This window comes from Hypanus sabinus, chromosome 9, assembly GCF_030144855.1.
Source record: "Hypanus sabinus isolate sHypSab1 chromosome 9, sHypSab1.hap1, whole genome shotgun sequence".
Classification (NCBI taxonomy): Eukaryota; Metazoa; Chordata; class Chondrichthyes; order Myliobatiformes; family Dasyatidae; genus Hypanus; species Hypanus sabinus.
The window spans coordinates 95,166,722-95,194,708 of record NC_082714.1 but is presented as its reverse complement, the minus strand read 5'-3'; the positions used below and the strand labels follow the sequence as shown (position 1 = coordinate 95,194,708).

The 27,987-nt window shown below is 52.0% G+C and overlaps 2 protein-coding genes across 3 annotated transcripts in view; one reads left to right on the top strand and one right to left on the bottom strand.

Annotated features, from left to right (window-relative positions):
* Nucleotides 1–6,833: 6,833 nt before the first annotated feature.
* On the bottom strand, nt 6,834–8,594 carry LOC132400092 (tanabin-like). The gene is made up of 2 exons (XM_059981169.1): nt 8,462–8,594; nt 6,834–7,888 (listed from the first exon to the last, which is right to left on the bottom strand). The coding sequence occupies exons 1-2, from the start codon at nt 8,592–8,594 to the stop codon at nt 6,834–6,836; spliced, it is 1,188 nt and encodes a 395-aa protein (XP_059837152.1).
* Nucleotides 8,595–18,158: 9,564 nt separating this feature from the next.
* LOC132399649 (insulin receptor-related protein-like) overlaps nt 18,159–27,987 on the top strand; it is a 34,280-nt gene continuing 24,451 nt past the window's right edge. For both annotated transcript variants that reach the window (XM_059980246.1, XM_059980245.1), the window contains exons 1-5: nt 18,159–18,576; nt 23,900–24,215; nt 25,481–25,623; nt 26,125–26,269; nt 27,335–27,549. In XM_059980246.1, coding sequence (XP_059836229.1) covers nt 18,174–18,576; nt 23,900–24,215; nt 25,481–25,623; nt 26,125–26,269; nt 27,335–27,549 — 1,222 coding nt within the window. In that variant the 5' untranslated portion in view covers nt 18,159–18,173. The remainder of the gene's footprint in view (nt 18,577–23,899; nt 24,216–25,480; nt 25,624–26,124; nt 26,270–27,334; nt 27,550–27,987) is intronic.

The following is a 27,987-nucleotide window of genomic DNA, read 5'->3' as shown; positions in this document are numbered from 1 at the left end:
AGGGGCGCGTCCACTGCTTCCGATCGGGGTTCCGCCTCCATCCCCTCAGTCGGCGGCTCCGGGTGGTCTTCCTCCTCCTTCCCGAAGACCTCCTCTTCTTTCACCTTGGGGCTTCCTTCGGCTGGATGCTGCTGAATAGATTCCCCAGGCATCTCCGGTCTCCATCCTTCAGAAGCTCCATCCTCAGCCGCCGGATTTTCCATCAGCACAGCCTCTTCCATGACAGTTGACAGTTCTTCCCCTGAACTGAGGTCTTCGTGGGCTGGGATGGCGCAGACTTTCTTGTCCGTTTGACTTTCCTCGACCCTGGCCACCTCGACCTCCGGCTCCTGGAAGCTTTCGCTGAGTTGTCCTTCCTCCGTTCCGGATCCCTCGGGGTAGCCGGCCTCACTCTCTCCCACCGCTCCTGCCTCCACCGCCCCGTCGCCGCTTTCTCTATCGACTGGGTCGTTAGTTTCGTGTGTGTTCGGCGCATCCTCGCCACCGTGCAGTAGACTCTCCGCCGTCATCTCCTCATCGTCTTGATCCCTTATCCTCTCCACCTCCTCATCGTCTTGTTCTCTTATCCGCTCCATCTCGACACTCAGTCGTCTGGTCTCCAATTTCTCCGGTCTCGCCTCTCTCGCCGAATCTTCCCAAGGGACATTCGCCGCCGTAAGACATTGGACTTCGACCGAGGTCCCCTCCTCCTTTTCCAGTTCATCCTCCTTAATGAATGCGATCGCCTCCTCGGACCACCGACCCTCGCCCGAACCACTCCGTGTCTCCTTCTCCGGTCTCGCTTCGGATGTTCCTTGCCGAGACAATGCGACTTCGACGGGCCGTTCAGTCACTTCCCCGAAATCACCGCTTTGGCACGTAGCAGAGTCCGGGACTTCGCGCAGTGAATCGGAATCAGAATCGCCCTCCACAGGGTCCCTCAGCTCTCCGTTGAATTGGTCCGCGCCGATGTTCGGATGGCCAGAGTCCTCGGGTGCCGACTCAGGGCAGGTAGGTAATGGTGGAGAAAGATGTGGTCTCCCTCCGTCCGCCCCGGGCTCGGCAATGTCCCCGTTCAGCAGGCCCGTTAAGGGTGGATGAGCCGCGGGCTTGGTGAACAACTTTGTCGCAATGTTCTCCTGGTCCGGAGTCTCCGAACTCCGATCATCCGCGGGACATTTGTCGGCCTCGTCTCTCGCACCACCGCCCAAAGGAACGTCCTGTGCGCTCTCTCCGTCTACTAGATCTCTCTCCGCGGGGAATTCTCCCGGCCAGGTCGCGACTGACCCATTCCCGGTCCTTTCGGCGGCTCTGTCGGTGCGCGTCGGGGCTGAGTCCGTGAAGGCTTTTCGTTCTTTCCACCCGGATGGCAGGGTCACCGCTTCCGGGTGAGCAGATCTCCAGGCGTTTCCAGCTTCTAGCCTGACCGGAGCCAAATGTATCTCGGTGGAAAGGCCCTTCCCGCCGGGGAATCCCAACTGCGCATCTGGGAATGACAAGCAGAGGTGAGTGATGTCCGCTGAGGACTCTCGCCATTAGACACACCCTCTTCCAAAGGAACATACCCTTTGGCCTCTCCCTTGCCCTCTCCACCCACGAATATATATCAGAATACGCCACATGACAGGGTGTACGGTGGGGTACCATGGGAAGGGAACTGAGAGCAAGAATTCATAGTTCTCCGGAAGCGGTGTCACGGGTAGACAGGGCGTAAGAAAGCGTTTGACTTTCATCAGTCAGGGCATTATCAGCCAGACGTTATCTCGCAGCTGCAGAAGTTAGTGTTTTGGTCCCTCTGTGATAGGGAACTTCTCATTAAGCTGAGGAGAGTGCAGAGATTTATGGGGATGTTGGCAGGACACGAAGTCCTGAGGATTAGAGAAAGTGTGGGTAGGCTGGGAGTGTAGGAGATTGAGGGGTGCCAATAGAAAAGTGTGGAAAATCATAAGGGGCATAGATCGCGTGAATCTGGACATTTCCGAATGGAAAGGGGGTAAAAAAACAAAAGGGTATAGGTTTAAGGTGAGATGGGAAAAGTGAAAATGGTATCTAAAGGGTAACTTTTTCCACCAAGAGGGAGGTCCATATATGGAAGTAACTGCCAGAGAAAGTGGGGGAGAGAAGTACAAAAACGTTTAAAATGGATAGGAAACGTTTCGTGGGATACGGGACAAACGAGCGCAAAGAAGGGCTAGCTTGATCAGTATGGTCAAGTTGGGCCGAAGGGCCTGAATCCCTGCTGAATAACAGTTACGAATAAATACAAGGACGAGCACAAATCGGTAGAATGTTACGGGGGCTGCGCGGGGAACGGTTACGATCAGGGGATTTTGTTGACGGTGGGGCCGGCCATGATTAGGTTGAGACTAAGGGCCCGGACTTCTGCGGTATCGATCCACGTTCCCCACCTTACCGCGCAGTGACGCCGGGAGTCCCCGAGCCCCGGCTGACGAGTGTATCCTCTGGGCTTCTGTGTCCAGCAGCGCTCTGTGAAGGAAAAGCAGGCCTTACTCGTGTCCCTGACCTCGCCGTCCCTTGGTTACCCCGACCCTGAGTTCTGGAACCCGGAACCTTCCGCTCATATATGGCCGAGGATTGTGCCCCCCGATCCGGCACCGCAAATCTAAGCATAGCTAACCCTGTAGTCTCCAGAGGTGCTGAATGCGGTTGCGGGGTGGAGGTTGGTATCATCTGGTGAACTGAAGTCACGCTTACGTCCAGGCGGCGAGGGGGGATGAGAAATGGGCTGAGAAAGGGGCAGGTGAGGTGGTGGGGCAAGGAGTAGGATGGTTGTCATTGTGCAATTGGATCTGAGCCCGGTAAATAGCAGGCCGTAGTTTACTGATTTTCGAGAGAGAGAGAGAGAGACGAGTGTGGAGTAGGGAAGGAGGAGAGCGAGAGGAAGCGGGAGTCTGAGAGGAGAGGAGGAGATCTGGGAGGGACAGGCGGGTGTGTAGATTAAGGGTCAGTCGTATGGGTAGGCTGCCAGATGAACTGAGTGTGAGGGAAAATGAGGAGAGAGTGTGAGAGTCATTTAAAGGTTAATCCCCGCTGAATGGCTCGCTTGCAGGCGGCAAAAGAAATCCCTTGTAGCGCCAGTCCATTGTGGTGTTAATGACCGGCGTGTCTCCCACGTGGGGGGCGCGGAGGTCAGCAGCGGGGCCCGGTCTGAACCGCAGCTGTGCTCTGGCCCGAACTCTGTGTGTGTGTGTGTGTGTGTGTGTGTGTGTGTGTGTGTGTGTGTGTGTGTGTGTGTGTGTGTGTGTGTGTGTGTGTGTGAGTGTGTGTGTGTGTGTGTGTGTGTGTGTGTGTGTGAGTGTGTGTGTGTGTGTGTGTGTGTGCGCGCGTTTGGGTTTCTGTTTATATCTGTGTGCCTCCCCCTGAGTGTCTGGTGTCTGTTCGTTTGCCAGTGCTTTTAATTCTGTATGTGTGTATCTGCCTATGTGTGTTGGCGCATCTACCCCGGGTGTCTGTGCACGTGTTTGCCTTTGTCTATCTGTGTGTGTCCCTAAGTCTGTCTATATACGTGTATGTCCCTCTGTGTGTGTGTGTGTGTGTGTGTGTGTGTGTGTGTGTGTGTGTGTGTGTGTGTGTGTGTGTGTGTGTGTGTATGTGTGTGTGTGCGTGTGTGTGTATGTGTGTGTGTGTGTGTGTGTGTGTGAGAGAGAGAGAGAGAGAGAGAGAGAGAGAGAGAGACGTGTCTGTTAATGTATTCGGAAAGTTTTTTTCGGGAGATGAGAGACGTTCCAGCAAACATTCCCACGTCCCATCGTTGTGAAAGGATTCGATTTTGAAAAGGTTTCCGCGAGGCCCCTCCCTCCGCTCTCCATCCCGAACCCTCCCATTCGCTCCCAGTGATCTCACTCCCATTCTTCTGCCTGAGGCCATTACATCATCCTCATCCCGGCCCCCAGCCTTCAAATCCCCGCACACCTTAACCCTTTACCGTCCCAGATGAAAGCCCGGAGGACTGCTGCCGAGTGAGAGGCTATGCGCGTGGAACAACCTTCCCCAACCCCCCCATCACATGGAAGGGGAGCAACAAAAGTGAGGGGCCTCCGCATTTCATTAGAGGAATTGGGATAAACGGAGGGAGCGCTTCAAGGGAAAGGGCAGGTGGGAGGAAGCGTCGCGCGTGAGATGAGGCGTGGTTTGGGTGAAGCGTGTGGATGGGTGGGACTCAATCTGAGTGAATGAAGCCCCTACATTTCTGTTGCCCTTCTCCCGGGTAAGAATGTCCCCTCACACCACGGGTGAGAATGTCAGAGCGGGACTTACTAACATCTGTGCGGTAAAGTCCAGATGCTGATGGAGGAACAGTTAAATATCCCTCACCTTCACAGCGACCCCGTGAGATGGACGCCACACGACATCGTGGCCCCAACATCTCTGCCCGGAGCACTGGAGGTGCCATTTCACACGCTTCTGCGAGTCTGCTGTGCACGGCGGCTAGGTGGCCACGAGGAAACGAGTAGAGGGAGGGGAGGAGCAGGGGGGAGAGGGTAGTGGTTGTCATCTGTAGGTGGCCGCACAGAGCCGAGGAAAGGGATGGGAGGCGGGGTGGGGGAGGTGGTGGTTGCTATCTGTGGGTGACCGCGAGGGGCGAAGGGGAGGAGATGAGGCCAGGTGGTGATGATGGTGGAGGTGGTGAGGGGGGGGGGAAGGGTGGTTCTTACCTATAGATGGCCGCGAGGAGAGAGGCTGGTTGGGTGGGAGAGGGGTCAGAATGCGTTTACCTGTAGGTGGCCACCTCCAGACTCAGTGCCAGTTTCATTTGCATCAGTTGCCTCTGCTCCTCCACAATCTGCTCCATCTTGGCCGCCAAGGTCTCCCTTTCCCGTTCCAGTTCTCCTACTGTTGCCTGGAAGGGGCAATGAGGTCAGAGATCAGGGAAGGTCGTGTGGGTGGTTAATGAACCTATATTACAAGCTTAGGTGGGTGATCTTGGCCTGTTTTCGTGCTGTCCCTTGTTGAGATTGGGCGTTAAATGACTGCTTTTTAAAGTTATCAAAATTTTCCCGAAGCACCCCAATGACCCAGCCTCATTATACTGCGATATAGGGAACTCGACTCACCACTCTCTGCAATAAAATCTAACACACCCCTAGTGTTAATAACTTCCCTTAATTTTATCACTACCGCCTCTCCCAACGAGGAAACAACGTCACACCCGCCTCGGTGTTGGACTGTACTTGGGGTTCTACATATCTGGTCACCCCATTACAGGAAGTTTGAGGAGGTTTGGGTTACGGTGCAGAGGAGGTTTGCCGGGATATTTTCTAGATTGGGAAGTGTGTGAAGCGCCTATGAGAGGCCGAGCAGTCTTGGACACAAGAGGTACTGCAGATGCTGGAATCCGGAGTAACACACACAAAATGCTGGACCAACTCAGCAGGCCAGGCAGCATCTACGGGAAGGGATAAAGAGTCGACTTTTCGGGCCGAGACCCTTCAGCCCGAAGCATCCCTTCCATAGATGGTACCAGACCACCCCCCCCCCCCCCCCGAACGTCAGACACCGAGGGAGTGGTAAATGCTCAGAAATTTTTCACCAGGGCAGAAATGTCAAATACTAGATTCAAGGCGGGGAAACATGTGGCACAATTTTGTTCTTTTTTTTACACATAGTGTCGGATGTCCGGGGGGCGGTGAAAACATCTGGTAATTGCGTTTAAGAGGCTTTTAGACAGACGCGCGGAAGTGCAGGGAGTGGCGGGATATGGATCACCGTGTACTGGCAGAGAGGATTCGTTCAATCTGGCATCATGATCGGCACAGACATCGTGGGTTGCACAGTTTCATAGTCCACGACAAGCAACAGAATAATTAGACTTTTTGTAAGGTCGCCTCTCATTCAAAACTCCGAGGAAGTTAATTTCTTAATTTATTGAGCCGCGCCTAACAGGACAACCCTCCAACCCAGGGAATCTGCTCCGGACTGTCCCGGAATGCCATACATTTTTTCTTAAACAAGAGGACCAAAGCTGTGCGCAGAACCCCAGGCGCTGCACACCAACACCCCGTAAGAGTGGATCACGGCGCCTCCCTTTTCTAAATACCCGACTCTCTGGATGCAGCCGGCCGCGGTCCCTGCCCCGTGGACTGCCAGTGGGAAACGGCTACTGGGCGAACGTGGGGTGGGGGAGGTGAATTCCTCTGGGAGTCCCCATCGGATCACGCATCGCTATTTGCGGGTCCGTGTGACTGAACTTGTGACGGCCGCACAGCCCATTCGCAGGGTGACGCAGCAGGACTGTCAGTAACCCCCCCCCCCCCCCGTGAAACAGGTGTGAGGGTGGAACGTACTAGAAGATGACATCCTTATTAATCAGGCAGGCAGCCTGGGCTCAGCAGCAGAGTGGGAATGTTCTACAGTGGGTGGGGACGGGATTCCGATGTGATTTCACCAGCCCCCACCCTCTGCATTCCTCGTCCTTACTCCTCTCTCCCGTCTCTTCAGCCCCCCTACGCACCCTTCCACCCATTCCTGATTCTTCATTTCCCCTTCTCGTCCCACCCCCACCTTCCACTCATCCATCTCTCCACTCTTTCCATCGTCCCCAATCCCTTTCCCGTCGTCTCCTTTTCTCCATATCCACTCCCTATCCCGTCCTTCCCCTTCCCTTCCTTTCCCCATCCAGTCCCGCCCCTCTTCAACCACAACTTTTCCCCCTTTCGTTCCATCCTCACGCCTCCCACTCCTACCGCACCCTCAACACCCTCTCCCCCGAATCTCTATCACCCCTATTTCCCCCTCCCTTTGGCACCCCACTCTCCCAAGGACTGGCAAACCATTCCAGCCGACGCTCCAGTCCCGAGGGAGCGCCCGCCGCTGTGATGTTAAAGTGGGACCCGTCATCCTCTCGGGTGTCGTTCGCCGTTGCGAACTCTCCCTCTTCCACTCCCCCCCACACACCCCGCCTCCGGTCTCGGAGACCGGAGTGAACCCTCCAGCGCCGCTAACTGAACCGTCGTCGTTTCGCGCTCCCTTGCCCCGCCAAGCTCCAAGCGCCTAACCTGGAGTCGCTGCGTGTCCTGCTCGCTCGCTCTGTTCTGCTGCCTCAGCCTCTCCTCCAGCTGCCGCCTCTTCTCCCGCAGTGCCTCCAGCTCCCCGCGCAGACCTTGCAGCCGGTGCCGGTTGAGCCTCGTCTCCTCCCGGGCCGCCTCCTGCCTCAGGCCAGCCTCGGACACCACGCGCTCTAGCCGGGTCAACTCGTCGCGGTACAAGTCCCTCGCCTCCGTCCATTTCAGGTCGACCTCGCCCAGGCAAAGCCGAAGGTCCGGAGGGGAGATCGCTGCCACGGGAGCGGTGGGGCAACGCAGCGAACTTCTGGCTGTTTCTTGGAGAAGGACATTCCTCTCCTCACGCTGGACTTCCTCCAGGTGCCCCAGCTCGTCCTGAAACATCCGGACTTTCCCCTCCAGTCCCTTCCGCCCCCGCTGCTCCTCCTCCAACCACCTCCTTCTCTCGGCAAGCTCCTTCTCGGCTGAAGTGCGGAGGCGCGCCTCCCCGCAACATCTCTCCGCCACCAGGCGTACCTCCTCCAGCAGAGCGTCCCGCTGAAGAGCCGCGCGGTCGGTCTCCCTCAATCCCTCGGAAAGTTCCTGCCTCAAGGCCTCCAGCTCCGCCTCCAGCTCCTTCCGCCTCCCTCCATCTGGGCCGGGCTTCAGAGCCTGGATGTGGTCGCGCAGAGTGGAATTCTCTTTCTCCAGTACCGCCACCCTCTGCAGGTAACACTCCAGGCGCTCGTTCAGCGCCCGCAGCTGCACCGATTCCTGACCCAACTCTCTTTGTCTCGACACGGTCTCCATGTGCAGCACCGCAGATTCACCGCCTTTGCCGCCGCTGCCGCTTTCTGCCGCACCCGTCCCGCTTCGCAGCTCGTGCTCAGGGAGACTGACGCCGGTCCCTTGTGGCAGCGAACTTAGAGCCAAGTTGAGCACCCCCCCGCCCCACTTCCCCCGCCCTCCCCACTCCAACTCCGCCCAAACCACACCCCCGGACAGCTCTTCTGCTCTGAAACTTATTCCCTGTCCTTCGCCTCTGTTCGCCACAACTATCCCCTCCCTTTCTCTTCTCCGCCAGCACCTTACCGACAGCACTGTGGCGACTATCCCCCTACCTCTAGGAACGACTTCGACCCGTACAACCCACTTCTTGTTTCTGTAAGTTCCCTGCTCCCTAAAACTCACAGAATTTCTAAGCCCCTTCGGCTCTTAAATGCCTTCTCGTCTGGCCTTTCTGGCCCAGACACCCCTCCCCGTCATTCTACTATTCTGCACACTGTACATCACTCAGGGTCTCTCTAACCCACTCCAGTCCCTACACCCAGTCCCTGTAACGCACTCCAGTCCATACTCCGGTCTCTGTAACCCCTCCGGCCCCTACACTCTTCCTCGTCTCTCTAACCCACCCCGACTCCCCCATCCCTATCTCTCCACCTCTACATCACTCCCTGACTTTAACCCCCTCCAGTTCCTACACCCTTCACTCGTCTCTTTAACGGTCCGCACACGCCTCCCTGTCTCTGAAACCCCTTCGCTTTTTACATCGTTGCCCGATTGTATAATACCGCCCCGGCCTCTAAACTTCTCCACAATTGTTCTCTCATTCATTCCGGCCTCTAAGCGCCGACCACACCACTACTAGTGGCCACGTCTTCGGAGCCCTGGACTGCGAGCGACAAAATTTCCCCAATCTTCCCTTCTCGGGGCTGCGGCTTCAGCCTTTGTGCCGGTGAGCCACCGGCTACTTTGCACTTTATTCCTGCCCCTGGAGTTGATCTTATGACTGTCAATGTTGGGAACATCTCGCCATTCTTATGCTGAGGGATGGCGCTGCGCTCTGTCCAGTAGAGGGCGGGTCCCGGGACCAGGTTAGAGTCAATGGGCGAGTTTGTATAGTGACCAGACACATACACCCAGGGGCTGGGGCTAACTGTGTAGCACCTCAGAACCGTCCTCCCAGCTCTCAGGCTGATGTCATTGAAACTCAACGAATACTGAGGCCAAGAGTGGACGTGGTGCAATGTTTCCATTAGTGGGGGAGTCCTTGACCAGAGGGCATAGCCCCTTAGAACAGAGAAGAAGAGGAATTTCTTTAGCCAGAGCGCGGTGAATCGGTTGAACTCACTTCTAAGGCCGGCTGTGGAGGCCAGGCTGCTGGGTGTATTTAACCCGGAGGCTGATAGCTTCTTAATTTGTCAGAACGTCAAAGGTTACGGGAAGAAAGCAGGAGAATGGAATGAAAGGGATAATAAGAACAGCCATGATGGAAGGACCGAGCAGAATCGATGGACTGAATGGCCCAATTTAGCACTTGTATCTTATGGTCTGATGTCTAAGCACAGCAGAGATGCCATGGGGAAAATTGCTGCAGAAATCTAAAGCAAACACTGGAATTTAGAAGTGTGAGAGGGGATCTGATTGAAACATAGAAGATTATTAAGGGATTGGACACGCTAGAGGCAGGAAACTTGTTCCCGATGTTGGGGGAGTCCAGAACCAGAGTCCACAGTTTAAGAATAAGGGGTAGGTCATTTAGAACAGAGTTGAGGAAAAACTTTTTCACCCAGAGAGTTGTGGATCTATGGAATGCTCTGCCTCAGAAGGCAGTGGAGGCCAATTCTCTAGATGTTTTCAAGAAAGAGTTAGACAGAACTCTTAAAGATAGCGGAGTCAAGGGATAGGGTGAGAAGGCAAGAACAGGGTACTGATTGTGGATGATCAGCCATGATCACGGTGAATGGCGGTGCTGGTTCGAAGGGCCGAATGGCCTACTCCTGCACCTATCGTCTATTGTCAAACACTGAAATTACTGGAAACAGTCAACAGGGCAGGCAGCGTCTGAGGAGAGAGAAGCTACCGGGTCGGCGAGCCCGTGCGATGGAACACTATCCACTTGCTTATATTCATCTAAACTTTTCCTGTCTCTCTACCATTCCAACTATGTTTTTAATGTCAAAGCCCAAGCGGGCAAATCTCACAGTAAGTTTATTAAACGAAGTACGTATACAGTACTGTATGCTATTATACACTATATTGAGATTTTATTTATCTGCAGGTATTTATAAAGTAGATTTTACAAAAAGATCTACACATTAACAAAGACTGACAAACAAAGAACGTGCAAAAGAAGACAAGCTGCAAATAAATATTAAGAACTTGAGCTTTGAAAATGAGTCTGTAGGGTAATAACAGTCTCTAAACCTGTTTGGGGGGGGGGGTCCTAATTGTAAGGCTAATTGCTTTATCATTGACATATGTACGAAATACAGTGAAAAGCTTTTGTTTGCCAGGCAGGTCATTCCATACGTAAGTGTTTGAGTATCTGAAGGGGTTCCTCCTCAGGTTTTGGTTGCGCTTCAGCTCCGCGCTCCTGATATATGGTCACCCAGTACGGTCGCTCGAAGGATCTACCGGTGGGCTCGCTTCTGGGCCTGGCAAAGATGGTCATTCACGGATGCAGGCGGCGGGCTGTCGAAGGCTCTGCCAGAGCCAACTGCTTGACCCTCTTCCGGGATGGCGTTCGTGTCCGTGTGTCCTTAGAGAAGGAGCATGCCATGGGCACAGTGAAAGATTTCCGGGAATCTTGAAAGAGTGAAAGAGTGTTCTTCCCTCACCCCCGGGAATTGAAGATTTTATAGACAGTAGTAACTGTAATTGACTGCCTCCATGGTCTTTGTGGGGAAATACCCATCAGATCCTCTTTAAATATTTTTCCTTCACACATTAAACCCATGGCCCTTAGTTTAATAAACCTCTTTCAGGTCACCCCTCGGCATACTTCGCTCCAGGGAAAGTATTCAGCCTTTTCTTATAACTCATGTCCTCCGTTCCTGGTAACAGCTCGTGATTTTTTGTGCCCTTCCAGGTGCAATGACGATTAGAATTGCGCAAAATAATCCATCACCAGCGTACAGTGGCTGCAAGTGTGAACCGTCCCGAACAGGGGCTCCCAACCTTTTTTATGCCATGGACCTTTATTATTAACCGAAGGGCCCGAGGACTCAGATTGGGAACCCCTGGTTTAAAGTTACTTATCCAGGCTACTCCGACAGAGCTTCCAAACACATCAGCAGGAGATGGGAAACACCGCCACCTACAGGTCATTCTCCAAACATCCCGACTTGCAAATACTGTAGAGACTATCTTTGGTATTGGCATTGGTATTCGCTTATTATTGCCACCTGTACCAAGATACAATGAAAAGTTTGTCTTGCATAGTGTTCATATAGATCAAATCATTACAGGATGCATCGAGCTAAAATAAGCTAAAACAATAACGGTACAGAATAAAACGTAGAAAACCTGTAGCTCAACTAAACGATAAAGTGCAAGATCATAACGAGATAGATTATGATGCCAATGACCTGTCTTATTGTATAAGAGGTTCCTTCGAGAGTCTGCTAGCAGTGGAATAGTTGTTGCTTATTTATTTATCTATTTATTTGTTTGTTTGTTATTTTCCTTCTTTTTGTATTTGCAGTTCGCTGTCTTTTGCGCACTGGTTGAACGCCCAGGTTGGTGCCGTCTTTCAATTATGGTTATTATTCTAATATGGATTTAATGAGAATGCCCGCAAGCAAATGAATCTCAGGATTGTATATGGTGACATTTATGTACTTTGATAATAAATCAGTTTATTTTGACCTTTGTATAGAAGCTGTCCTCGAGTCTGGTGGTACATATCTTCTGAGTGATGGGAGAGGGGAGAAGGGAGAATGACCGAGGTGGGTGGGGTCTTTGGTTATGCTGGTTGTTTTACTGAGACAGCGAGAAGTATAGACAGAGTCCATAGAAGGGAGCCTGGTTCCTGTTATGTTCTGCCTCGTTGGGCGTAAACCCTGGAACTCCTCCTCCTACTACACCCGGGACACCTTGCACGCTGCAGCTAACCTCTCACAGTGCAACTAGGGAAGCCTGCTGATTTTGTGTCTGAGTTTGAATAACCCGTCAGTCGTCGTGGGACAACTCCTTGGCAGCACCTGGAATTCGGCACCCGGTGTTTGTAGAAATGTAAGGCAGAAGATAGGTTTGGACCGACAGTTCCTACTACAATCCCCCCCCCCCCCCCCACACACACACCAGTGCAGAAATTCAAATAACAGAGAGCATGCTCTAATGTGAAAGGGGGAGAATTTAAAGGAGATGGGAGGGGCGGCGTGATTTCATTTGCACAGAGAATACTGGGCATCTGGAACGTCTGCTTGAAGTGGTGGGGAGGTAGATAGGATAGAGCCGTTTAAGAGGCTGTTAAACAGGAAGGACATGAAAGGGTTTAGTTTAATTGGACGTCATTGGGGATCAAGGACAGCTTCCACAAACTATTATAAGTCTGTTGAATGCACCTCTTCCACGATAAGGGGGACTCTTGGCCTTATAAACTACCTCGTCATGATCTTCCACGTTATCGTTTATCTGCACTGCGCTTTCTCTGTAGCTGCTACACCTGATTCTGCATGTTGTTATTACTTTACCATGTTCTGCCTCAATGCACCGTGTAATGATCTGAATTGCATGAAGAGTGTGCAAGACAATGCGGCAATAATTGACCAGTACACAGAGCAACACAGCATCTTTCCTATTCATGTACATGTCCAAATGTCTTTTGTAACCATACTCGCTTCAATCATTTCGTCTGTCAGCTCGTTCCATATACGCACCTCATTCTCCGAGAAGTTATCCCTCAGTTCATTTTAAGATCTTTCTCCCTCTCACCTTATACCTACGTCTAGTATTTCGACCCGGGGGTCAGGCTTGTCTAAAACGTCTGAGAACCTGGAGGACCCGAGTGGAAGGTGGACAGCACCGAACAGGCGTGAACATCGATTTCTCGGACTTCCAGCAAATTTCCAGCATCTGCAGAAACTCTGGTGAAGATGCAATTCGTGTAGAAGGATTGACATAGAAGGTTTAGGTATCAGATTCCGGGAGATGATTGCCTAGTGGGGATATTCGCCCACTGATCGGAGAGGACATGAGCCGAAAGGCCTGTTTCCCCGTTAACTTGAGTGGATGGTTCTGTGATGCAGGGTGTGATCACACTGCATTTCTGCCGGCGGTCGCAACAAGCCCCCAGGAATTCTGTGTCGTCCTGACCGTTGACCACGGGTCTTTTACAGAAGGCACATCCCAGTACCATTGCTTAGCACCGCCCCTCCCGCAACACGGCGCTCCTCAACACAGCCCCGCCCACAACGCGGCCCTCGCTCATTGGTACTCCTTTTACAGCGCGGCATGTCCGCCTCTCACATTTCAGAGCTCCCCTCTCACCACCCTTTCTACAGTGCGGCGCTCCCTCCTCATCGGACCTCCTTCACCACCCAGCTTTCCACAGAAGCTCGACTTAACGCTTCTAATGTTAATGGGCGTCAGTGGGCTTCTGATCGCCTACGTGCAGCCGGTTGCCTGCTGCCTTATCTGTTTTCCCCTTCCTTGTCTCTCTGGGTCTGCAATGAAAGCCAGGACTTCCTCCTACAGGTCTTTCAAGTCACTGTCTTTTCACTTCTTTTTGATAAATCCGTTCAAGGGAACTGCTGCCTCAGGGGCACAGACTCGAGTTCGACCCCACTCTCTGTCTTCCTCTCTCTGCCATCTCTCTTTCGCTTTTAGGGATACAGAGACTCGAGTTCGACCTCACTCTCTGCCATTTCTCTTTCTCTTACACCCCCCCACCACCCCCCCCCCATTCTGCCTGGGTCTGGCGTCTTACTGCATCTCTCTCTGTCACTCCATTTCCCGTCCTCCTATTCCTCTCTCTCTCTCTCTCTCTCTCTCCCACCTGCCCTACCCCACCCAACCCTTCCATGCCCCCCCCGTTGAATTTGGTACAAACCGTAAATGTCCCACCTGACCTGAACTACCTTCTCTGCCAATCCCTATCCATGGGTCCTGCCCCTCTATGTACACTAAACAGAACAGTGTTTACACCAACAACCTGGGTTACTCGTGGGTGATGGGGGGTGGGGTAGAGGAGAAATGACGGGGCAAAGGTGGGGGTGGATGAGTTCGGGAAGCAAGGTTGTCATGATTGACAGTTGAGGGAAGCCTATCCCCAGACCTGTGGCTCGAAGTTCGGACCAACGGGAGCCGACCTGGGCGGGTCTGCGTGTCTCAGGGTCCAAGTTCTTTGTCGGTGCCAACAGGTGTGTGTGTCTGTGGGGGAAGTGTTTCGGGATTTCCGCCCAACTCTGGAAAAATGAGGAGGTCGGCCGGAACTAAAGTGGGATTCATGGGCAGGGTCGCGGGATTAACCCCCAGGATTTGAGGAAACACCAGCGAGGAGCCGGGAAGACCCCAGAGACATAGGAAAGGTCTCGCATCGTCCGTCGTGAACGGGCGGGCTCGCAGGCCTGGGTGAATTAAGTGCGCCGCTGGACCAGTACGTGTACTATGGTGCTAAGCGTGGACGGAACACCGCTCTGGATAATGATCTATACTACCATCTTGGCCAGTCCCAGCTCGGCAGAGAGTAGGTCCCTGCACTTTCCCTCTTCTCGCTCGGGCTGGGGTGTGGGAACCAGAATGGGTAACATGGGAGCTACTATGGCAGCTCAAGACCTGACACGGGGGGGGGGGGGGCGGTGGTGGGATGTGTACGGGTCGCTGAGGGTTCGATGTACGCCAGACGCATCTTGTGCCCCCTGGGAGTGCTGGGGACGATTAAGAAGAGCCGCCTCAAGCATAGAGATAATACTTAAGGGGCGCTAACCCAACTCGTAACTCCCAAACGAAGGCTGCGATTCACCCGTACCTCCCAGTTATTGATTACTATCTGCTGAGCGATTGAACGCGCCATTAATCCCCAATTCCCAATGGTTTAGGATGATATTGATCACTGACCCCTGATCACGTGGCGCTGAAACTGATCCGAACTGCTGATCGATTAGGGGTGGAATTAATCTCTGACTCTGACACGATTCGGAATGAATTTGATCACTAATTCCTGATTTGTTGATTGGATTGTAAACTAATATCAATTAACAGTGAACCGATCACCACCTCTCATTTAATTAGGGATGAAATCGGTCGGGTGAAATTGATCATTGATTAAAGGTAAAATTGACCATTGCTTTCCGATTGATCAGGGTGAAGTTGATGAGTTCGCATTAATTAGGAGAGATATTTATCACTGCTTTCCCACTGATGAGAGGGGAGTGAAATTAAGCAGAACCTCGTTGATTAAAGGCAAAATTGATCACTGCGTCCTGGTTAATTGTAGTGAAATTGATTACTACGTTCCCATTGACAAGGGGTGAAATTGATCACTACTTCATTTATTAGGGATGAAATCGATCGCTACTCTCCTATTGATTAGGGGTGAAAATAATCACCAATTTCAAATCAGTTGGTGGGGGTGGGGTCTGGATCGTTACCTGTCGATGGATGATACATCTTTGTTTCCTGATCCATGGGGCTGAAACTGGTTACCAACTCTCAGTGACCGAGCAGGTTACAAGGATTGTTTGATAAACGCCTCTGTGCTGGTGGGAGTTATCACGGTGACTCAAGAGAGTTGGCCCCTTGTAATCCTGTCACCGACAACACTTACACGTGGCACAGAAAAATGGGAAGTCCGGGCAGGACAAACATGAGGCTCTCTCACTCTCCTTGAATAAACCTTTACCGAGAAGGAAAATATTTTGGTAATGGAAGTCTGTTTCAAAACATGTTTACTTAGCTCTGACGTATTTTGTTGCTCCTTGTCCCTCAGCGTAGCTGTGGAGACTTGTTTGCTCTGTGTAATCCTTATTCCTTCTGTATGTCACCTCATTTGCTGGTTTGTCGCCAACATTACTAAATGGATTAGGGGAATATTGATCATGAACCTTTGAGCGCTGAAACTGATGGCGAACTGCTGGTCGATTAGCGGCGGAACACGTCACCGAATCTGTCCTGATTAGCGGCGAGTTTAATCATTAATACCGGATTTATTGATTAGGTGAGAAAGTGACTGTAAATCGACATTAAAGTGGTCACCACTCCCCACTTAGAGATGAAATCGATCATTCTTCGGATCGGATGGTGTGAAATTGATCACTCTTTTCCCCATTGATTAGGTTGAAATTGATCACTGTATTGTAAATGTTCGAACGCCTGCGGGCCAGCGGTTAGTTCAAGTCTCATGCTCAGCACTGGTGAACTCAGCCTGAGCTCGACCACCCGCTCTCACCACCACCCCCCCCCCCACCCCGCCGTCCACCCGTACTAGGTTGCAGGGGTGTGCCGGTTCCAAAACTCGAGCAACACAGAGTGGTCCAGAGACGAGCCGCACATTCAGTTTTGCCCTGGGGCACTGAATATGTGAGGGCAGCTATTTAACCCAAGGCGGTGGGTAAATGGAACGAGCTGCTGGGAGAGGACTTTTAAAACACATTTGGGCAGGTATCGGGGAAATTGTAGAGGTGGGTGTGATAAGGACGCTTAAAACTTATTCGGACAGATGCGTGGATAGAAAAGGTTCAAAGGGTCATGGAACAAACGCGGAAAATGGGTCCAGTTACGAATCTGCATGGATGAGATGGGCCGAAGAGCCTTTTTCCGTGCTGTATGACTATGCCCATTACTGTGTGAGCTGCATGTGATCAAAGCTGGGCAAGGTGCCAGAGCCCGACACGAGGTTAACTCGGGGCCCCGCTGGCGGGAGGCTGTGAGTGACGCCCAGTCCCCAGAGAACGTGGGACCGAACCCACTGCCAACGTCGTGGCTGATGATAAAATCTTTCTGTTCGCAGATTAACTGATGGGTTTCCCACTTTGTGAGGGGGAAGGTTCTTCACTGGCGGGTGATCCTAATCAGGACCAGAGGTTCAGTGATGGGAAAGTCTTTCTCTTCTCTCTCTCCTTCTTCCCTCTTTCTCTCTTCACCCTCTTCTTCTCCTTCCCTCTCTACTCTGTTTCTCCCAATTTCGCCCTTTTTTGCCTCTCCTATATCTCCCCCAGCTCTATTCTCCCTCATTATCTCCTCCTGCCCCCTTATTCTTCCCTCCCTATCCAACTCTTGCAATGGCTCTGTCACCTTCAACTTCCCCGTCTCTCTATCTTTAACCTTTTCTCTCTTTGCAATCCGCACTTGATGCCCTTGCTCCCTCTTAACCCTCCACTCCCCTCCTCCCTTTCCCTTTACTCTCCTTACTTTCTGCTCCCTCTCCCCTCCCACCCCAGACTGCGAAATCCCAGGAAACTGTCCTCACAGTTTCCCATTCCTCTCCTTCTCCCTCCACCCCTTCCCCTCCCCCTTCCCTCTTCTGTCCCTCATCTCCCCCTCCCCATTTGCGGCCCCCTATCTTCTCTATCTCCTTCCTATCACATCTTCCCTTCACACATTTTTTCACCTCATATCCCCTTCCCTCACTCTCTTCTCCCCCTTCCATTTCCCCACTGCCCCGCGTCCGAAGCTCCAGTAACAGGCTCCTTGCGGACTCCATTTTCCCTTTCCCATCCATTCCTTTTATTTCCTCCTCTTGATTTTTGTCTACTTTTAGCTTCACCCTTTGACCCCTTCCCTTAATTTACCACTCTCTCGCATTATCCCACCCCAATCTCTGAAGCCTGGGTAACAGACATCATCCCCTCTCCCCAAACTGCCCTTTACTTTTCCCCTCTCCTTCCCTCTATCCCTCGTCCCTCATATCCCATTCTCTCCAGCCTCCGGAACTCCGGTACTCAACCCCTCCACTCCCCCCTCTCTCTCACTCCAACCCTCCTCTCTCCCCTTACCTCTTGTCCCCTCATCTCCCAGTCCCTTTTTCTCCAACCTCTGGAATTTTGTAATTGTACCCTTCCATTCTCTCGTTCCTGCCCCCCCCCCAATTGCTCTCTGTCTGCCCTAGTCTCTTGAGCCCGGAGAAGGGCCCCTTCCATCCTCCATATTCCACTCCTTTCTCCCAGCCCCTCTCCGTCCCCCTTGCCCTTCTCCTTCCCCTGAATCAATGAACGGTCCCCTCCCACTCTTCAGAATCTACTCCCTAACCCAGCCCCTCTCCCTCTCCCTCTTTCTGCCCACCAAGCCCTGGTAACGCTCCACCTTCGCTCTCTTCCCCGTGCAGTCTGCGGCAGCGTGGATGTCCGTCACGAAGTCAGTCAGCTGCAGAAGCTGGAGAACTGTACCGTGATCGAGGGGGATCTCGAGATTCTCCTGCTATTCAACACCAAGGCCGAGGACTTCCGGGGCTTCTCCTTTCCCCGCCTGACCATGATCACCGACTACCTGCTCATCTTCCGCGTCTACGGCCTCGAGAGCCTCCGGGAGCTCTTCCCCAACTTGGCCGTTATTAAGGGCACTAATCTCTTTTTCAACTACGCCATGGTGATCTTCGAGATGCCGCACCTGCGGGAGATCGGCCTGTTCGGCCTCACCAACGTGCTGCGGGGTGATGTGCGCATCGAGAAGAACCAGGAACTTTGCCACCTCTCCACCATCGACTGGTCGCTCATCCTCAACTCTGGCGAGACCAGCTTCGTCTTCGGCAACAAGCAGGTGGAAGAGTGTGGAGACGTGTGTCCGGGAGCCATGGACGGCGGCAACCCCTGCGCGCAGACCAGCTTCAAGGGTCAGACGGATTACCGCTGCTGGACCTCCACCCACTGCCAGAAAGGTAATTGTGTCCGTTTGTTACCGCCGCCGACACCCTTGTAGGCAATTTCCATCTACGTGGGCAGACCTGGTCGATGCATTACAGGAAGGCTTGCACAGGGTATGAGAGGGGTTCACTGCGATATTTAAAACATTTAAAAATTAGTTTTATTTGTCACATGTACTCTGATGGTAGTCGACGCCACGGATGCATTACACGATATATCGATGAAAAATGATAAAGTAATCATTAATTATTTATTTTAGCGATGCAGCGCGGTGTAGGCCCTTCCGGCCCTTCAAGCCATGCTGCCCCAGCATCCCTGCATCCCAGATTAACTCTAATTTTATCAGGGGACAATTTACACTGACCAATTAACCGCCCCACAGTACGTCTTTGGACTATGGGAAGAAACCGGAGCACCCTGGAAAACCCATGCATTCCAGAGAGAGAACGTACAAAGAGTCCGTAAGACGTTAGGAGCGGAAGTAGACCATTCAGCCCATCGAGTCTGGTCCGTTATTCCATCATTGCTGATCCTGGCTTTCACCCAACCCAATACACTCGCTTTCTCGCAATAACAGTTGATGCCCTGACTAATCAGGAAACTATCAATTTTCGCTTTAAATATACCGATAGCATCATCCTCCACAGCTGCCTGTGGCAGAGCATTCCACAGAAGCTGGACACCCCTACGATAGGAAACATCCCCTTTACATCCACCCTATCTAGGCCTTTCAACATTCGGTAGGTTTCAGTGAGATCCCCCGGATTCTTCTAAATTCCACTGAGTACAGACCCAAAGCTAGCAAACGCTCCTCAAATGTTAACCCCTTCATTTCCGTAATAAACCTCGTGAACCTCCTCTGGACTCTTTACAACGACAACACATCCTTTCCGAGATTTCGGACCCAAAACTCTTGACAATACTCTAAGTGCGGCCTGGCTAGTGTCTGATAAAGCCTCAACATTATTTCATTGTTTTTATAATATTCCCCTCGAAATGAATGCCATAATTACGTTTGCCTTTTCCTGGATTTTAAACATGTCCCAATCATCCAACTTTCTATCCAAATCCAATTATCCACTTTTTCTACCTTATGTGACCTTGTGAACTATACCCAGAAACTTCAGCCGCCTCTGGTCTGCCGTCATCCCCGCCAGTAACCCCCTTCAATCCACCTGGGTATCTTCCTCTCTAATGCCTCTGTAATCCCCTTTATTCCACTGCGATACTGATACAGGTGAGTTATGCTTCTCCCTCTCAAATTGCAGTATGAATTCACTCATATTATGATCACTGTCTCCTAAGTGTTCCTTTACCTTAAGCTCCCAAATAAAATCTGGATTTTACACAACCCAATCTAAGACAGCTTTTCCCTAGAAGGCTCAAGCACAAGCTGCTCTAAAAGGCTAACTCATAGACATTCAACAAAGTCCCTCTCTTTCGATATGACACGGACCTTATTTTCCCAAATCCCTTGCATATTGAAGTCCCCCACATATTGGCTACTATTTGGAGGTCTATATATGATTTCTATAATTTTTTACCCTTTTACCCTTGCTATTTCTTAACTCCACCCACAAAGATTCTGATCTTGATCCTATGCCACCTCTTTCCAAAGATATCATTCCACCTGTTACCAACAGAGCCACACCACCGCCTGTGCCTTCCTGCCTGTCCTTTCGATGCAAAATATATAATTTGATATTAAGCTCCCAACTATGAACTTCTTTCAGCCACGACTCAGTGATGCCCACGATGTCATAGCAACCAATGTCTAATTGTGCCACTAGTTCATCCACCTTATTCTGAATGCTACTTGCATTTAAATGCAGCACCTTCAGTCCTGTATTCTTCGCCCTCCTGAATTTTGCCTCTGTGGTACAATTTAACTGTTTGCTCTGTTTGCATTTGTACCCAATCATTGACTTGTAGTACCTTCCATTTATATTACACCGTCATCTACTTGTAAACCTGCTGGTTCATCCTCAGCTCCATCATACTGGTTTTCAGCCCCTGCCATATTAGTTTAAACCACTCCTAACAGCTCTAGCAAACCTGCCCGCAAGGATATTGCACCCCACCCCCCGGATTCAAGTGCAACCCGTCCATTTTGTACAGGTCACACCTACCTCAGAAGAAGGACCAATTATCCAGAAATATGAATCCCTGTCCTCTCCCCCCCACGCTCCAATTCTTCAGCCACGCATTTATCTACCACCTCATCCTATTCCTATCCTCACTATCGTATGTCACAGACAACAATCCCGGATTACTACCCTTGAGGTCCTGCTTTCAGCTTCCTGTATTCTGATTTCAGGACAGCCTCCCTTTTCTGCCTGTGTCATTGGTACCTATATGTACCACGACTTCTGGCTGCTCACCCTCCCTTTTCAGGATATTGTGGACGCGTTCAGAAACATCGCAGACCCTGGCACCTGGGAGGCAAAGTACCACCGTGTTTCTTTTTCGCGCCCACAGAATCGCCAGTCTGTCACCGTAACTATATGATCCCCTGTTACTGCTGCAAAACGTCGCCGGAATTGAACTCTGAACTCCGAAGCCCCGAGTTGTAACAATGTCGCGCTAACGGCTTCGGGACAGTGGCGTCCTGTCCATCTTAACAAGAGAATAGAGGAAGAGGGTGGAGGGAGAGGGCACAGAGAGTGGTGGGCGCCTTGGATATCCTGGTTAGGGTGGCCGTAGAGGCAGATGCATTTGGGATCTTTAAGAGATGTTTAGATAGCCATTGAATGTGAGGGAAATGAAAGGATATTGACCTTGTGTAAGCAGAAATGATTAGTTTAGTTGGTCATTTAATTACTAATTTAACCAGTTCGACACAACATTGATAAACCGAAGGGCCTGTTCCTGCGCTGTACCCTTCTATGTTCTATGTCCTATGTATTAAAATAATTTCTGGGCCACGTTTGCGACAACGGCCAACATAATCCGAGGATGAGCTGGGGGCAGCCCGCAAATGTCGCCACGTTTTCGGCGCCAATGAACTCCGGCCTCTGCACGCAGCATGTAAAATTGTAGCAGAGATACTTTTGATCCATCGACCCCTAGGTTATGGGCCCAGAGGTTTACCAGGTCGTTGTCTGAATTAGAGCGGATGAGCTACGAGGATAGAGTAGACAAAAATTGTATTATTTTCTCTGGAGCATCGAAGAAAGAACCTGATTGAAGTATATAAAATCACGAGAAACATAGACAGGGCAGATAGTCACAGCCTTTTCCCTGGTTGTACGGAACAAATAGTTTTTACACGGCGAGTGGGTTCTCGGAATGTGCTGCCTGGGGTGATGGTTGAAGAGGGACTGTAGAGGCGTTTAAGAAGCAGTTAGATAAACATATAGGCAGGCAGCAATGTGTGGATATGAACCGTGTGCAGACATATAGGGTAGGTTTAATTTGGCATCATTGTTGGCACTGACATCGTGTTCCCTAGGGCTTGTTCCTGCGCTGTACTGTTCTATATTCCGTACAATGAAAAACTTTTGACTATGTGCTACCTAGAGTACATTGAGCATTAAAATGAAAACAGCGAAGAATATTATTACAAAAAAGGGGAAGTACAGCTCAGACCAATACAAAGCTTGGCGGAGCGGCGGGCAGTGTTGAGGAAGCAGGGAGTTTGCCGAAACACTTAGATCAGGAGAATGGACAAAGAAGTGGCAGTCGGAGTACAGCACACTCTTGTACTTTGGTAGAGGAATAAAGGCGTAATCTACTTTCTAAATGGGGAGCAAATTCATAAATCAGAAGCTCAAAGGGTCTTGGGAGTCCTTTATCTAAAGGTGAACTTGCAGGTTCATTTGGTGGTCAGGGAGGCAAATGCAAAGTTATCATTCATTTTCAGAGGACTAGAATTCCGCAGCGAGAATGTTGAGGCTTTATACGGCATGGGCCAAAATGCACTTGCAGTATTTTGGCAGTTTTGGGCCCCTTATCTAAGAAAATATATGCTGGCATCTGAGAGGGTCCAGAGGTTCACCAGAGTGATTTCGGGAATGAGAGATTATTGTGAGGAAGGGTCATGGATTTTCCAGAGTTATGGAAAGGGTAGGATGCGCCTCGATCGTGTGGAGCTCAGGGTGTAGGGAGATGCACACAGCGCCGCAGCTGGAGCGGTGTGCCACGTTCTGCACAGAGGTGGTGACTGGATTGTAGGATGTGTGTGTGTGTTTGGGGGGGGGGGAGATGGCAGAGGGGATGCGCCGGCGAGTGGCTGGGAAGAGAAGATGGGAAACTACGGCTGTGGGAGGCAACTGCTGCGCTTTCACACACTGATGGGAGGGCCGGCAATCGTACAAGTTATGTCAAGATGAGGGGAGCAATTCCCATTTTCTGGACGATATTCCCAACTCCTAGCTGTTTCGAGCGGAAAGTAAGGGCGACTAGTAATGCCAGTGAATCATTTAAAAAAAGACAGGATCAATGGCGCAGCGGTTTTGATCCCGACCTCCGGCGTTGTCTGTTTGTCTGTATGACTCCGTGCTTGGCACAGTTGTTCCCTTGCCTCAATTCCCAACGACCGATCCTACAAGTAGATTATCCTCGCCTGCGTTGGCTGTTGACGTAAAACGACACATTTCACAGTACGTTTCGCTGTACATAAAGTATAGGTGCAGAATTAGGTCATTCGGCCCATCGATTCCGCTCCGCTATTCGATCATGGCATTTGTTACCCTGCCTTCTCCCCGTAACCTTGAGTGTGGGTGACGTGAAGAATCTGGGTGGGAGTCGGAGTCGATGGCAATGTGGGGCTGAATAAAATGAGCTTCGTGTAAACTAATGTTGGGGACCAAAGTGCCCGTGCCCCTGCCACGTGACCGTCCGTGATACTACAGCTAGGCCGAACGGTTTACTCCGCTAGGTTTCTTTAACTGTAGGATATAGACCTGGTTTGGTAATGTTCAAGGGGATATGGGGCTAAACGCGGGCGAACCGGACCAGCTTAGATGCTCATCTTCATCAGTAGGGACGAGTTGGGCCGAACGGTCTATTTCCGTCCGGTATTATGACATAAGTAGAAAGAGAGGTGGTAGCTGGGGTGGCGGCTAAGGCATAAACATTCGGGACTTTTAAGAAACATTTAGATAGGCACATGAATGTGAGGAAAATGCAAGGATATGAACATTGTGTAGGCAGGAGAGATTAGTTGGCCATTTGATTACTAATGTAAGTGGTTCGCCACAAGATTGTGGGCCGAATGGCCTGTTCCTGCGATTTACGTTTCTATGTTGTATTATATGAAACGTTCCTGGACGTGGTCGTTCGGCCTTTCAGGCTGGACTCGTCGGTGTCTGGTCTAACCTGTCTTCTCTCCCACAGTGTGCCCCAGTAAGTGCAGGGACCGCAGCTGTACCGCAAGCGGCGAATGCTGTCACAGGGAGTGCCTGGGCGGCTGCCGTCGTCCCGGGGACAACCGCATGTGCCTGGTGTGCCGGAACTACCACTACCAGGGTGCCTGCCTGCAGCACTGCCCTGTCAGGACGTACAAGCACGCGGGCTGGCGCTGCGTCACCCAGGAATACTGCGCCAGTCTGCACAAGACCTCCGAGCACTCCAAAGACTGGCTTCCCTTCGTGGTCTTCCAGGGGGAATGCCTGCCCGAGTGCCCCTCCGGATATACGCGCGACAACAGCAGGTAGGAAGTGCTGAATCCCGTCTGGGTCCGGAGGGGTCGGAGAGAGCCGCGAGTCTGGGGGGGGGGGGGGGGATGGGAGGGAGGGGAAGCACGGTGGTGGAGAAGGGGTTGGCTGCAACGAGAGGTGAAATTCAATGGAGAAATAGGGAAGGATGCGAGCAAATGCAAGACGGAGATACAAGGAGTCTTGAAGATGCTGGAAATCTGGAGCAGCACACACTCATGCACACACGCGCATACACTCGCACTCACTCACACACGCATTCACACATACACATGCAATAATTCACAAGCACCCAAATATACACACATCCTTAAACACACGGACACACACACACACACACACACACACACACACACACACACACACACACACACACACACACACACATTTTAGGATCTCAGCAGGCCAGGCGGCATCAATGGATGGGACTAAAATGTCAATGTCTCGTGCCGAGACCTTACATTAGGAACTGAAAATAAAATTTGGACAGAAGCCAAAGGCGGATGTTAGTCTGGCCCACATCCGCCACCAACTCCAGGAGACCTTCTGATTCAGACCGCAAGCAACTCAAACCGGTAGAACGAATCCTGGAAGCGGCCGCCATGCAGTATCCGGCTGCTAAAGGTGCCCGTTCGCGGAGTCCGCCCTTACCGCGGCGGTGGTCCAGGCCCGGCACCGGCTCCCGCGGGATTCATGTCCACCTGCTCACGTACAGAGGGATCTTCGCTCTGTGAGCATTCCAGGGCTTGGTTCGAAATATTCAGTGCGAGTGATGTTTATGGTAAATATTCCTCCATCCGACCGCCATGCCGTTCGCTGCAACTGGCAGGATCGATGGGTCACAGCCTGAAACGCCGACTGTTCATTTCCCTCCATAGTTGCTGCGAGTGTTGCTCCAGATTTTCGGCATCTGTGCAGTCTACCACGTGTGTATGTCCGTCGCTGTGTTCTGGATCCAGGGATTAAACGTGAACAACTATCACCCTCTCTCTCTACTCTCCCTGCTACAGTGACACTACATTTCTCTCTTTGACACCCTCACTCTCTGTATCTCTCTAATCTCTCCACTTTTACTGTCTCCCTTCCCCCCTCCCACAACCTCGATTTCCTCCTCTGCTATGTTATCTCTCACTTCTCTTCATCCGACTTCTCTCTCACCTCCTCGTCTCTACCTGCCTTTTCCTTCTCTACCTTTGTTTCTGCCCCTCTCCTCCACCGTCGCCTCTCTCTCTGTCTGTCTAACGCACCCTTCTCTCCGCAGCCTGGGTTGCAGCAAGTGCCTGGGACACTGCCCCAAGTATTGCCACGTGGGCACCAAGACCATCGACTCTCTGGCTGCCGCCCAGCAGCTTTCCGAGTGCACGGTCGTCGAGGGCAACCTCATCATCAACATCCGCGGAGGCAGTGAGTGCCGAGGATTCCTCAACGGGGGGTGGGGAGAGTGGATCCCTCGCCGGGAGCGGGTGTGGGGACAAGGAGATCTCTCGCCAGGAGTGCTCCCTCACGGTGTGGTAGGTGGAGGGAGATCCCTCTTGGGGCGGGCTACTTCACAGTGCAGGAGTTGAGGGAGATCCTTCGCAGACTGTGCTCCCTCACGGTGGACATTAACAACAGCCAACCCCTGACAGATTGCCCCCGAATAGTGGGATCCCAAGGGTCTGCAGTCCCGATTGCCTGTCCTGGAGGAGGTGGGCGATCTACTGTCTGTGAGGTGGAGGGTGGCGGGGAAAGGAGACGGCAGGGTCCTGCATTTTAACTCCGGTCCATACGGGGTGTTCCTGAGGCGGTGACTGATGTGGCCGGGATGAGCCCAGGGTTAGGAACGAAAGTCCTGGGGGATTGAGGTTGGAACGACACCATCCCCAACCCTGCACCTCTCCCTGACTAAATGTTGCCTCCCCGTAGACGACCTTGCAGTGAAGCTGGAGGCTAGCCTGGGTCTCATCGAAACCATCACCGGCTTCCTGAAGATAAAGCACTCCTTTGCTCTGGTCTCACTCTCCTTCTTCGCCAACCTCAAGTTGATCCGCGGAGATTCGATGGTCGACGGGTAGGTCGTCCAGAGAATTCTAAGGTCAACCTTTCCTGCTCCCTCAGGGGCTATGTCATGCTGTGGCGTGTGTGTGGGGAGGATGGGGAGAGTGTGTATGTGTGTGTGTGAGAGAGAGAGAGAGAGAGAGAGTTAACAGCCGATGTCTCTGCAGTGTGGTGAATCTCTGTGTATAGAGTGCACGTAGAGTGCATGTGTAATGAATGTATGTGTCAGTATTCGTCCAAATTTTGGTGTTAAAACATGGCAGCCCATTAGTGGGGTCGGACAGAATCTTTAAAGGGACCGCGCTAGCTATCATTGTCTGGAGAATCGAAGCGTCTAAACCCCGGAGGCTGGCGCGGTCGGAATGAACTGTCAGCGGAAGTGTTTGAGGCAGGTATAATAACAACATTTAAAAGACAGTTGGACAGACAGGTGGATAGTAAATGTTAAGAAAGCTATTGTCCAGGTGCTGGAAACTGGGACCTCGTGGTCAGCATGGGCCAAGTGGACCCGTTCCAGCTTTGTGACTGCATGAATGCAAAGGGTCGACTTATTGTATTTTTGTGTGTCTTGTGTTCTGTTCATATGTGAAATGCGTGTGTGCATTTATACATTCTGACTCGTTTGTTCACTGTGTGAGCACGCTTTGTGTCTTTGGGTGTATGTGGCGTGACTAACCATTGCATGCGTACCTTTGCAAAGTTTATGACTACTGAGTGTCTGCATTGTATGTGTATATATGCGAGGTACACGGGTGCCTTGTGTGCGCATTATGTGGGGTGAGCATATAGAGGCGAGACCCTAGGGATCTATTCCCACAGTTAAGGTCACAGATTCTGGCCGAGGGGGAGTCGGTGGAAGGAGGGGAACTGGTGGGGTGTAGCGGATACTCTGTGGAAGGGGTCGTGCTACCGCGAGGGGAGGGGGTTTGGTCGTGTAGGGGTGTAGATCTCGGAGGAGGTGGCGGTGGGGTGATGATCGGGGAGTGGGTGGTGGTGGGATAGGAGACAGTCGATGGCAGCGGAGATTGGTGTTGAATGGGGAGAGGCTGTGACAGTGTCTGTGCCCCCGCCCTCTCAGGAACTACACGCTATACGTGCTGGACAACCAGAACCTGCGGCAGCTGTGGAACTGGAATCAGCACCGCCTCTCCATTCCGGTCGGGCGAGTTTACTTCGCCTTCAACCCCAAGCTCTGCTTGTCCGAGATCTACCGCATGGAGGAAGTCACTGGCACCAAGGGCCGCCAGAACAAGGCGGAGATCAACCCGCGCACCAACGGAGACCGGGTCTCCTGTGAGTCCGCCAAAAGCGAGCGTCTCGGAAATCCCCACACCTTCACTCCCCCTTCCTCGGGACGACCCACCGACGTAGCACCTTTCACCTCCAATTCTTACCACTCCTCAACTTACCCCCACACCACTCGTTCGTCACTCTCCGCTGTCGCTTTTAAATTAGTATGTCGAAGGGAATAAACCCCCACCACACCACCCGTCACCCCTCCCCGGGCTCAGACACAGAGTGAATATTTCTCTACACTGTCCCAACACCACCACCCCCCCCGCGCCCACCCCCGAGGCCAGACACAGAGTGAAGATTTCTCTACACTGCTCCATCACACACAGCCCGGGGTCAGACACAGAGTGAGCTCACTCCACACTGTCCGATCACACACCCCGGGTTCAGACACAAGGTAAAGCTTCCTGTATACCATCCGATTAGCACCCTCCCCCC